The 13,374-nt window shown below is 33.6% G+C and overlaps 2 protein-coding genes across 2 annotated transcripts; one reads left to right on the forward strand and one right to left on the reverse strand.

Moving 5' to 3' along the window:
- LOC144565277 (uncharacterized) lies at positions 1-1,699 on the reverse strand. Its single transcript, XM_078314989.1, has 2 exons — positions 975-1,699; positions 1-228 (listed from the first exon to the last, which is right to left on the reverse strand). Exon 1 carries the CDS (start codon positions 1,559-1,561, stop codon positions 1,007-1,009), a length of 555 nt encoding a protein of 184 aa, XP_078171115.1. The 5' UTR covers positions 1,562-1,699; the 3' UTR covers positions 1-228; positions 975-1,006.
- A 6,397-nt stretch (positions 1,700-8,096) lies between these two features.
- CHB3 (DNA-binding family protein) lies at positions 8,097-12,748 on the forward strand. Its single transcript, XM_078314833.1, has 7 exons — positions 8,097-8,769; positions 9,172-9,722; positions 10,198-10,842; positions 10,946-11,121; positions 11,222-11,514; positions 11,724-11,938; positions 12,246-12,748. The coding sequence occupies exons 1-7, from the start codon at positions 8,133-8,135 to the stop codon at positions 12,528-12,530; spliced, it is 2,802 nt and encodes a 933-aa protein (XP_078170959.1). The 5' UTR covers positions 8,097-8,132; the 3' UTR covers positions 12,531-12,748.
- The last annotated feature ends 626 nt before the right edge of the window (positions 12,749-13,374 follow it).

Here is a 13,374-nt window from a genome sequence, read left to right on the forward strand (position 1 = left end):
TGTGCATGTCCAAAAAAAATATTGCACAAATATTATGGTCTTATAAATGGAGTAACATAATGAACTATTGGCAAACAGACCATCAGAAACTAAATTAATTATTAGGAAAATTAGAAGGAAAAAAAATTATTTGCCGCAATGCACTACAATACTTGTTCATAATTGAAATTTGTAACACTATTTAGCTCTTCTTTCAAAGATCAGCTTCTCAGTGAGCCAACACCACATCTGCACAAAATTGTAAAATGGAAATGCCGAGGTCAACAGAATTATATAATCAATCACATAATTCAAAATTAAAAGATGGCATTCTCCCTTATAACAAATCTCAGTTCCTGATTTGATTTAGAACCATAAAAGGCTGTATCATTATTGCTACTGAAAAAGATAGAGTTTAACTAAGGTTTTTCTGGCTAAATTAGGGCATCATAATCAAATTAGTTGACCAAAAGAATTGATGAGCCCTCTTTATTTCACTCCAAACACTTGCTGAAATTGAATTGAATTGTTTGGATTCATCCATAGACTAGCCAAACTGATGAGCCGAAAATATGTTCTGCAATTGAACATTAACTAAAGTTTACACATCCTAACAGAACCTAAGCAAATGCAATCTCACAAATCATCAATTAGAGCTCTAAACCTAAGGTTTGTAAAAAGTGGGACTACCCCAAGTACAAAATTTGCACAACCATGTGCCATGCCAGAATACATTGACAGCTTGATTGGCCATGGAGCAGAAATCTGATCAGTATAATGCTATAAACTTCTACAACAACTAAAATTTGCAAACAGTAATGTGATAAAACAAGACCTTTGTATTCAGCTACTTCAACCAAATACCAAATTTGGCACCAGTTATAAATTAGGAAAAGCCACATGACTTTGGTGGTTGACCTAATTCTTATAGTATCCTATTCAATTAGATTAACACATTAAATGGCCAAAAGGACAAAATGTTAGCAATATCATACCCCAAATTAAGCTAGAACGAATCAAGATCTCGCTAGTTCATCTTCTGATCTGGCATGGGGAAGAGCCCTCCACCAGCAGCCCCTCTAGGAGGCGCAAAGCCCAAATACTTTTGCAAATTGGTCCTGATACTGATCGAACAAAGGAAGTATAAGAACACCATAGAGCAATCCGTCCAATCAGTCCCATGTAAACCTCTGTGGCTCATTTTTCTAACAAAAGGGATCGGCTCGAAAGGTAATTTCGCAACTATTTTCCCTTCGAACATGGAATTCAAGAGCCCAAACACCACAAGCAAGACAACCGCAACAACCCCTCCAGATTTGAACTTCGCAAGAGACAGATCGCGGGTTGATCCCTTGAGGGAACTCTCGACCCGATCCAATTTCTTCGAATTGGAAGCGGACTTGTTGGAAGGCGATTTGAGCATATCGAGTTTCTTTGACGCGCGATCGATGGATTGACGGAGAGATTTGTAGGAGGAGGTTCGATAGATCAAAAGCCAAGAAATGGCTTCGCATAGGAGCGCCGTGGCAAAGGAGATGGAGACCACCGCCAATGCATCAAGGTACTTTAGCGAAAACGCCATTAGCGAGAGGAAGGAAACGGTGCAAGACGGGATTTGAGGGGAGATGTGTTCTACTTGGAACTTGGAACTTGGAACTAAAAGATGAGGGTTTCGGGTCTATTTTGTGCCACAAATAGACCCGCTCTATTCTACGACAAGTCAACAGGTCTACGCTCGTAATAGGGAATCTTTTACAATTAGTGGATCTGAACCGTTCTTTTTAACTTGGCGCGAATCTCAAAGCTTAATAATACTGCCCACGCTAGTCCGAATCTCAAAGCGACTGAGAGCTAATCTCAACCGTAAAGTGAGAATAATCTTTGACAGTACCCGGGAGGACACTTGTCCAATTTAAATAGCCATGTTTTCTCTCTCAAAAATAGCCCTGATTCTTCCAAAATTTTAGTTTTATATCCTAAAAAAAAACTTTTCTGTTTTTGAGAAATTCTATTTTTATTATAATAATTTCAAACTGCGATTTTAAGATGATAAAAAATAAAACAACGATAATTTGAACTGGAGGTATCACAATTGGGATTGCAGTTTCAAAGTGTCATACCCCAAGCTAGAATTGTAGTTCAATCCTGGTAAAAGTTGAATTTTATAAAAAAATTGTTAAACAATTTTTTTAATTGTGAAGATGGTAAAAATAACAATTTTGAATTGATTTTCTATACCAATGGTAATTTAAATAATAATAACCGATCTTATTCTTAGGAAAGCGGGTGCGTCGGATAAGTATTAGATCTAAATTTGTTCAATGTCTGCTTGGACCTTAGAATTAGTGCTGGATCTAATGCTAGGATAAGTTGCTCTATCTTGAAAATTCAAAATCAGTTTTCAGATACTGGATTTTAGGCTTTTGCTTTACTCTAGAAACTAGTCTCGAAAAAAAAAAAATTGTGCAAGCGTTCATTTTGTTTAGAAATTAAGTAAAACGCAATCAATTTCCTTTAGAAATTAAGTCATATGCAATCTATTTTGTTTAAAATTTGCACAATTGAAAAAGAAAATCGCGCAACCCATTATCGCGATTTCCTTTCTCTTGACTCCGCTGACAAATTTATCTTAGTGATTAAACCCGATTACATAATATGAGAGTTACTTCCAATCTAATGGGTTTAAACACGTTTCAATAATTTAAATCCAATTTGATTAGCTATTTATATCCAATTCGATAATTTCTTGTCCTACTCTGATGAAAATCCTGCATATGCTTGGAACCATCTGATTTGATTTACAATTCTTACACGCTTGAATATTAAAACAATGCGCACAAATATTAAAGAAGCACATATTATAAAGTACATCAGACAGTTGCGATCGAAAGTCCATCCAACAAACTAACGAGAATTTTCCTCAACCCATAAACCCAAAATTTTTATTTATACTATTTTAAAAGAAATTAAACTAAATAACTATAATTTTTTAAAAAAAATTCACCTCATCCGCAGTATCAAACTGCGGACACGTTCTTTGTTTTTTCGATTGAAATCCCCAGATCTGTTAAAAATTCATGCAAATAACTGCTGGGTATTCAAGGACCTGGTAGAGAAAAAAAATCAAGGCAGGAGAATACTTATTCGATCAAATTAAAATCTCATTTGATTAAACTTTTCTAATTGAACGTGGTGATTTTTTTTTAAATCGTGGTTATTTAATTTTTTTTAAATGATATAAATAAATAAAAATTCGGCCATAACACACTGTGAAGCTGATGAGAATTTTGCTCAAGTTCCCTGCATGCATGAACTTTTCATTTAGAAACACTGCCATTTTAATTCCCTAACTTTAACTCCATTATATCTTTTAGACTTGCGTTTGTTTTATTATGTTTCAAATCTTCTAATATTAAATAATTTAAGTACTTCTTTATTTAAAAATCAATCTTATTGTAGTATATTATGTTGTATTATGTTATAATAATAATTATTATTATCTTAAAATAAAATACTGGTAACAAGATTTGACAACCATTTCTCGTTTGAAGACTTAATATTTTAGTATGAAATCAAAGTTTAGTCCATATTCGTAAATCCAAAATTTTTATTTGTACCATAATCACAAAATAATAAACCCAAACACTTCAGTTTGGTGAGAATTCCATATTCATCTAGGCCGCTAAACTGTTTAGTGGCCTCAAAGACTGAGGGTCGCCAATTAGTCTTATAGTCCCAGTTTAGGAGTCTCCAAATGTTTTAGTGGCCCCCTCTTTTTTTTTTTTTGCACAAAGAGCAAGGTTAATAAATAATCTCATATATAAACGGACAAATGATATTGCAGAGAATGTCATTTTTGTTTTTTAGTTTTTTGTCTCATCTATAAACGGACAATATTTTGTTAATAAATTTTTTGTAAAAAAATAAAAAGGGGCGCTAAATTATTTGGAGGCCTTTAGACTGGGGTTGCAGGGCTAATGGGTGCCCTCCAGTCTTTGAGGCCGCAAAGGCATTTGGCGGCTTAGGTAATTTTCGAATTCTCTCAGAACTAGAGTGTTTTGGTTTATATTTTTTTATTATGGTATAAATAAATAGTTAAGTTCATAATTTCATTGATGATTTTTTTATTTTACTTAAAAGTATCAATACTAAGACTTGATGGTCATTTGATGCCGGGTAAACACTGTAAAATGATCGCTCTTTCGTTAATACTAGAAATGGTGTTTGGTTGTGGACTAAAGCTCAAGAGACCTAAATTAATTATTTCAACTTAGACCAGTCTAAATTATTCATGTTTGGTTGAGGTCTAAAGTTAGATCATGGCTTAAAATATTTTTTGTTTGATTAGAGTTGGTGGAGGACTAAAGTTTCAGAAGCCTAAATTAGTTAATTATTAATAATAATATACTAATTGTATAGTATTAATATATTAATAATAACTATAATATATTATAATAATTATTTAATATATTAGCAATATAAGATATTAATTATATATTAATAACAAGAAACTAATTATATAATACTAATATCTTAATAATAACTAGAGGAGGGATCCACTTACACTCTTTTTTTGGTGACACCGGATTACACCCTATATTTTAAAAAATCCAAACAGTCGATTCAATTCGTTCAACATGATACATATATTAAAATGTGTTTGCATATCAAATTTTATATTTTTTTTGAATTTTTTTACTATTTATTAAGATGGGTATAAAAATTCAATGGTCTAAAAACAACGATTTTGTAAAATACTTAATACATAATAAAAAAAATGAAAAAAAATGAAAAATTTGATCTGCAAGCACATTTTAATATATTAATCATGTTGAACGATTTGGATTGACTCTTTGGACTTTGAAAATTTTGAAAATGTAGAGTGTAATTCGGTGTCACCAAACAAGCGTGTAAGTGGATTCCTCCTCTAATAGCTATAATATATTATAATATTATTATAATAATTATTTAATATATTAACAATATGATATTAATTATATACTTATATATTAAAAATAATTATTAATAATAAGATACTAATTATATAATACTAATATATTAATAATAACTACAATATATTATAATTTTTTTATAAAATTATTTAATATAATATCAATATAAATCTTAATTATATAATTATATATTATTAATAATTATTAATAATATGATACTAATTATATAATATTAATATATTAATAATAACTAGAATATATTATAACATTATTATAATAATTATTTAGTACATTAACAATATAAGATATTAATTATATATTATTAATAATTATTAATAATAAGATGATAATTATATAATATTAATATATTAATAATAACTATAATATATTATAATGTTATTATAATTATTATTTAATATATTAACAAGATAACATATTAATTATATAATTATATATTAATAATAATTATTAATTAAAAGATACTAATTATATAATATTATTATTAAAATTATTTTATATATTAATAATATAAGATATTAATTATATAATTATATACTAAAAATATATTATTAATAATAATATACTAATTATATTATTATAATCATTCGAGTTAAGCCATAACGTGCAATAATATTATACCACAATGTGAAGTGGTTTAATTTAGGCCAGCCTAAAGATCGACTTATGTCATATTAATCCAGCTCAATCAATATTCGTTTGATGAAATAATGAGAACTAAACTCCTTATTCCATCCTCTAAGCCACAATCAAACTGAATTATCCAAAAAAAAAAAAAATTAAAAGCACAATGCAGCTAATAAAAAAAAGAGCCAATTTTAAAATATTATATGATTTTTTATTAAGATCTAATCGAGGAAAAATCTATTCCAGCACATTTCTACTTTGTTGTTTTTTTTTTTACCCAGTCATTCATTGATGTCGTTCTTCACTGAAACAAGCTTTCGCCACAAGGGATCTGAGTTCCACCCTATTCCCAAACTTCACACATCGTGCCTGCTCTAAAGCAACAGATCAAGCAATCAGAGTTTCTCTTATTTTCTCGTTGTGAAAGCTGGACGCTTGTTAGGGTTTGGCTTAAACGAAATTTCAAATGAAATAAAGAAGTGGTTATTTACTTAAAAAATGAAGGTAAGCTAGAACATAGTGTTTTAATTGATATAAATGTTATACCCTTATTTCTTATACTTTGATCAGGTAGAAGATGGAAAGAGTTCAATAGAATAAGAGAGTAGCCTTTTGAATTAAATTGATTTAATAGAAGATTTTTGAATTAGCTAGAATTTGTTATGTACTTGTGTATGGAATATAATGGAGAGACACCTTGGCAATGGATGGCCGAGAAAACAAAGATAAACAAGTGCAGAGTATAGACGTGCTGGAAGAGAGGAAAAAGAAAGAGAGAAAGTGGGTGAGAAATACTTCATGGCCCCAAATAAGTTGCATAATTTATTAAATATGCTGAATAGACTGCTATGTCATATTTTATCATTATTTTAAACAAAAATAGTTACACAGTGATTTGATTGAAACAAATTGAAAGTTAAATGACTATCAAGATACAAAACAAACTTGAGTGACCAATTAGTAACAAAGACTAAAGTTCAGTGACCTCCGACAAAATTTACCCTATATAATATGAACAAATAACACTGTACATAATCTAGTGTTGTAAATAACGGTATGCAATTATCGGACGGACAAAATAACGTCAACCGATTAATCAGAAATAATCAACCGATTAATCAGAAAAAAATATGTAATAGTTTGATTACCGCTAAGGACTAATCGACCGATTAATTGATCTAAATAGACGTTTTTTACGGCACTGACGCAATCTAACACAAAACTGTTTTAAAATTGACAAATCCAGCATTCATAACTTTTTTAGAATGCCAGAATATTTAACGTGTTTTTTTACCGGCGTTCTTGTGACTTGGGAGCGAGAACAAATTACGGTAAAAACAAAATAAGGTATTTCCTCTTACAAAAGAATTAGATTTAAGCTGTAAAAGTAAAACAAAACAAAAATCCCAAAAAAAAAAGGGTTAATTTTCTATTTATCCTTCAAGACTTCCTCAATTTCCTATTTACCCCTACACTCTTTGTTATCTTTAATATATCCCTTAACTCTTTCTATTTTTTCCTATTTACCTATAGAGTTATTAACTCACATTTAAAATATTATTAAGATCTATCTTTTCCCATTATACCCTTACTCTTACTTATAAAATTTTGGTAATAAGTATGTTATTACCAGTAGCTTGAATAAATTTGTTGTACGTGATAAATTTGATAATGTCGTTTAATTGAATTAGTAGTTTGAATAAACTTGCAGGCACATTATCGTTGAATTAATTTTATGGTACCAATATCTGAGTAAATTTGGCCGGTATAGATGCATAGAGAATCCCCTTTTGTCAGTGTCGCAATGAAGCATCCCTATCTTTTCTTCTATTTTATTACTCCTCGTTTTAGCAGAATAAATCTTGACAACTTTCGCCCAGTAGTTCCTGCTAAATTATGAAATCTTGATTTTGGCGAATGAATCTTCTTTAAAGTGTGCTCCATATCTCAATTCAAATCTCATTTTTCAATGCAATAAAATACCCTCGCTTGATATATATTCTATTTTGGTTTGGCAAAAGGCTTTTGAAGAAGAACAAGTTATTAAAAATAACCCATCGTCCACCTCGAGGAATGATTCTAATTTCTAACTTGGGTGAGATGCAACAGTTGACCATACATGATGTATCTGTGTCCTTCCATTGCTAAGCTCCAAGGGAGATTGAATTTATATTGAATTTGGCTGATACAAGGATGCGCCATCGGCCAAATTCTAATAAAGTACTGGCACCAACAAATTTACTCAATGATAAAACACCTACAAATATTCAAGCAACTAATAATTGCTAACTGAATGGTATTATCAAATTTATTCAAGCTACTGGTAATAACATACAAAATTTTATAAATAAAAGTAAGGGTATAATGGAAAAAGATAAATTTTAATAATATTTTAAATGTGAGTTAATAACTCTATGGGTAAATAGGAAAAAATAAAAAGAGTTAAGGGATATATTAAAGATAACAAAGAGTGTAGGGGTAAATAGGAAATTGAGAAAGAATATGTAGAAAATTAACCCAAAAAAAAATAAAGAAGAACGAGACACCGTGTGAAAAATGCGTAACGTTCTTCTGACTGTGAGACAGTCAGCTACCAGCCTACCCTGTCTACTGTTTCTTTTCCCAGCTCGTCTTTTCCTCTCAAAAAAAAAAAAAACAAAGAAAAGAAAAGACCAACCCATCTGTGACAAAATGGAGAGCAAATCAAGCGACCCCGCTCCGGCGGCGCCGCCGCCGCCTGCGGAAGCCTCAAATCATCGCCGGAGAGCTGGAAACCCTAAGCGTAAGGCTGCGACAGCGGCTCTATCAGCTCTCTCCAACCTCTCCGCCGCGTTTAACACTCCTTCCAAGCGCCAGTCCAAGGACAGAAACCCTAGTTCTCTCCCTCATCACATGCTTTTTCAATCTCACCACTCCGGCCCGTTAACCCGTGCTCGTCAGTCCCCCAACAAGCTCGGGGGTTCAGCTGCTAGCGGGTCTGTTGCGGGGCCGAGCAGGATGTATGAGAAAGAACTGATGATCGACTTGAACGGAGCAGCTTCAGCTGGTTCAGGCTTGGATCTTACAATGGTGGATGAAGAGGTCGACGATCCGTTAGCAGTGAGGAGGGAAGAGGAGGAAAATGCGGTGAATTTAGAATTTGAGGCGGTGAAGTCTCGCGGGAAGGATGTGCATGTGGTACCGACCTTTGCTGGTGAGATAATTTTTTCCCTCAAATTTCAAAACTTAGCTGTTTCCGTGAGCTTCTCTTTAAAATTTTCAACTTCAAACTACGTATGTAGCAAGTTCGGTTGTCTATATGGTGGTAAGTTCGGTTGTCTATAGGATACTTAATACATTTCCAATTTTATTGCAAGAGACTTCAATAAGAAAGAGAATACAATTTGCATCTTACTATTATTGTTCTTGCAGTCTCCTACAGAAGGTTAGAGGCAGATTCAGTCATGAAAATTTGTCATGCAAGAACATAGATTAATACTTAGCTATTAATAAAGAAAAGTGCACTTACCTAAAAGAGTGTAAATCATTCTACAGAGAAGTACTTGTATCACAACATTGTAAATATGCTTTTAATAGGTACTTGTAATATGTGCAGGTTGGTTCACATGGAAGGAAATCCATGAAATAGAGAAGCAAACCTTAGTCTCTTTCTTTGATGGGAAATCCGAAAAAAGAACACCTGAGTTATACGTGATAATCAGAAATTCCATCATGAATAAGTTTCACTCAAATCCAGAATCTCAAATCGAGCTCAAAGACTTAACTGAATTATCCAAGGAGGATCCAGATTCATGGCAGGAGGTAATGGAATTCTTAGACCATTGGGGTTTGATTAATTTCCACCCCTTTCTCCCAACTGGAGAAGATACTTCCAAAAATGAAGAGGATGCAAAAGGAGATAAAAAAGATGCGTCTTTGGTCGAGAAGTTGTACCAATTTGAGACAAGTCAGCCGCATCTGATGTCTGTTCCAATTCCCAAGAAAGTAGAGGCTGTATCACAGCCTGCACTGGCTCCAGTACGAGGTGTGCTTCCTGAACCAGGTCTTGCAGAGGATTCTGCGGCCTTGACAGAGCCCTCAATTGAGTACCATTGCAATTCCTGCCAAGCTGATTGTTCAAGGAAACGGTACCACTGTCGGACTCAGGTTACTTGCTTTTATAAGTACCTATTCCTTCTTTTTTTATCCCAAAAGGTGGTTTGACCCAGCTGTTTCAATTATGATTGGAAAAATGAAATAGAACACATACGTTGCATAAAAATTCTTATTCTGAAAGAAGTTAAAACCAGGTGTCTTGTGTTTCGACCTCTTGTTCCATTCCTCATTGATTCGTATGCAAAACCAATGCCTCATTATATGTATTTGTAAGATAATAGAAGCAACCTTATCGTTTCCAAGTAAATTAGTTATTTAAGTCCATAATTCTTTTTGATACTGGCTGTTGTCAGTACTTAAGAGGAGCACACAACAAAATATGTTTAGAATTTGGTGAACTTGTATTTCTTCAAAATCCGAGAAATTTCATGTTTTTTTAGGGTGCTTTTCCTTGACATAATGGCTCATATTTATATTATTTGGTAAAATTTCCTAACTACATGTTATATCATTTGTCTTTTCTTAGGCTGATTTTGATCTATGTACTGACTGTTACACGGAGGGAAAGTTTGGTACTGGTATGGCACCGGCTGATTTCATCTTAATGGAATCAGCAGAGGGTGCAGGTGGGGCCACCTGGACAGATGAGGAAACATTACTTCTTCTCGAAGCTTTAGAATTATTTGGGGCGAACTGGAATGAAATAGCTGATCATGTTGGCACAAAAACAAAGGCTCAGTGTATGCTTCATTTTCTTCAAATGCCCATAGAAGATCCATTCCTGTATATCAGTGAAGATAAAACTACTGATGAGATCAAAAGTGAAAAGGTAGAAGATAAAATGGATGCAGAAGAAAAAGGAAAAGAAAACGAGGACAAAAAAAAGGGACCTGACCAAAATGCTTCTGATAAAATGGATACGGATGAGAAAAAGGATTCTGATGGAAAGAATGATGGGGAAAATGTAGATGATGTAGCTCGGGCTGAACCATCAGATACTGATCATACGGTTGAAAAGGTTTCTGGTGAAAATAATAATAGTGTAGTGGCAGAGTGTACTACTGAAACTGCTATTGATGTGCTAAAAGATGCATTTAAAGCAGTTGGATATTTGCCAGAGGAAGGAGAGCTGAGTTCCTTTACAGATGCAGGCAACCCGGTCATGGCATTGGTATGAACAGTTCCTTTTTTGCATTTAAGTGAAAACTTCTACACTGAGCTTAATTACAAATTTTAGCATGTATAAGATAACACTTTTGATTCTGTGCATGCAGGCGTCCTTTTTAACGGGTCTAGTGGAGCATGAGAACAGCATGACATCATGTCACCGAATTTCACTAAAAGCCATGTCAGAGTCATCTCCGGCTCTCCAACTTGCCATCCGGCACTGCTTTATCCTAGAAGATCCTCCTGCTGATGATGTCAGCAATGCATTACCGTCATCTGCTAGGTTTGTGATTTTGCTCTATAAGAGAGTCTAAATATTGTACAAAGCATTTCATCTCCTTTTATCGCAAGTTAGTGTAATAAACTCCTTCAAACCTGAGCAGTGAATCTCACAAAGAAGAAACAGCCACTCCCAGTGCTGATAAAAATAATGACAACAGCGTCCCTGATACCCAAAAGGAAAATGATGTTGAGAAGGAAAAGGAACCATCTAGCAGTACAAAAGCTGTTGGTGCAACAGAAGAAGATGCAAAAGAAGAACAAAATAATGAGAAAAAAGGCGGGTTACCATGTGATGTGGATGTAGACAATAAATTAAAACCACAAGAAGAAAACACGGAGGTCAAACATGAACTAGAGCAAATGAATGGGCCAACATCGAATTTGGAAGAATCAGGTAAGGCTTTCTTCTGGTGTGTTCATGAGTTGATGTTTGGTTAGAGCACTATTTAGGAACCTTTTTTAGGGTTGTGGTACTTGATGTGTGATGTGTGATGTGTGATGTGTATGGGTTGATGAACTAGAGGCTAGTGGTGTGTAATATACAATATTTTTAAGGGTCTTGCTGAAAGCATGGAAATAATATTGGTCTTTTGTATCCCCTAGCTCCATGTGAAAGAAAAGAAGCAACAACTAGCAGTGATGAGAAGCTCTCAAACGCAAATGCTAATAATGGAAATGAAGAAGATAGTAAAGAAGTAGCAAGGTTGAAACGAGCTGCCACAACTGCTCTTGCAGCAGCTGCCGTGAAGTCCAAGTTCCTTGCCAAGCAAGAGGAGGATCAGATCCGGCAACTCGTAACTGTTATTATTGAAAAACAGGTAACATCTTTTAGGATAACTGCATCTCACCTTGCATGAAATATGAGACTTGTACCTACCCATATTTGCAGTTAAATCCTACTCTGTACTCCCAACTGCCCATACCCCCAAAAGAAATTACAATAATGATGATGATGGTGGTAATTGTAATATCTTGAAGAAATTACATACAGCAGAAAAAAAAAAAAGGACAAATTTTGGATAGTCTGTGCTCTTCATATGCATTCAGTATCAAAAAAGACCTAACATTTGTTAATTTTTTAGTTGTTTGCATAAGATGACTTGGAGCTTTGTTCATTTAATGCAGTTCCGAAAGATGGAAGCTAAACTGGGAATTTTCTCTGAGCTAGAGAACATCATCTCACGTGTAAGAGAGCAGGCTGACAAACTCAGGATAAGGCTAGTTCAAGAACGGTCGCAATTAATGGCAGGGCGGCAACGAGTTAACATTAACCCTGCCCCTAACCCTAACCATCCATCTATGGCTGCTAATAGATTAGCAGCTGCCTATGCAAGTGCAATAGCCGGCGGTGTAAGACCACCTAACATGGTCTCAGATAGGCTTCAGAATATGCCTACCAGACGACCTTGAAGAACACTTGTGCGACTTTCATTGCTTAGGATGTTAATTTTATGTCGGTAGTTTGTGCTGGTGTAGATTTATTGCTAGGTGTAGGTTTTGTATGTCAATTCTGTGAAGAGATGTAAGGTTTAGCTTGGCCAGTGATGATTATTTTGTACCCTTAATGCTTTGTGTAGAAATTATACATTGAGATCTGAGTAATTTAGATTGTCATGTGGTTGTTATTCTGACAGAATCATTTCCTACAAACGTAGCTGATCGTATCTCACACTGAATAAGCGCGTCCAGGCATTAAACATCTCCAGTAACGAAAAAATTAAAACATTGTGATTGGAAGTAAATAAGTAATTCATTTCTAGCAAAAACAAAAGTAGGATTCTCTTTCTCTCTCTTTTAAAAAAAAAAAAAACTTCTTGATTGGAAATAAAAGCAAAATGAGAAATGATTTCCCTTTATGGAATTTGAGAGGACTTTCACCCCGTTGAAATCCCAATAGAATGGGTCGAATTTGACAAGAATTCGATTTGTATCTTAAGATTACTCATTTAGTCCATAAAAAAGACTAACCTTCAAAAATAAGATTACTCATCTAATCTTTCTTCTCCATCTTTTCGGTGGAGAGTTATGGGTAGTGATAAATGATAATAGAATGACACAATTTGTATATTTACCTAAAATTATGGATACTTTCATCATTTAAAAGAATCAACTCTCGTATTGCTAAGGGGTTTTCTGATCATAAAATCTCATTTCAATATTGTCTTTTGAATTCTTTTTTTATTGAAGTGAATTAAAGTCATAAAATTTTATTCCGATCATAGCAAAATTTAGATGCCGTTCACTCTCTCGTGGG

This window comes from Carex rostrata, chromosome 14 (genome assembly GCF_964058835.1).
Source record: "Carex rostrata chromosome 14, lpCarRost1.2, whole genome shotgun sequence".
Lineage (NCBI taxonomy): Eukaryota > Viridiplantae > Streptophyta > Magnoliopsida > Poales > Cyperaceae > Carex > Carex rostrata.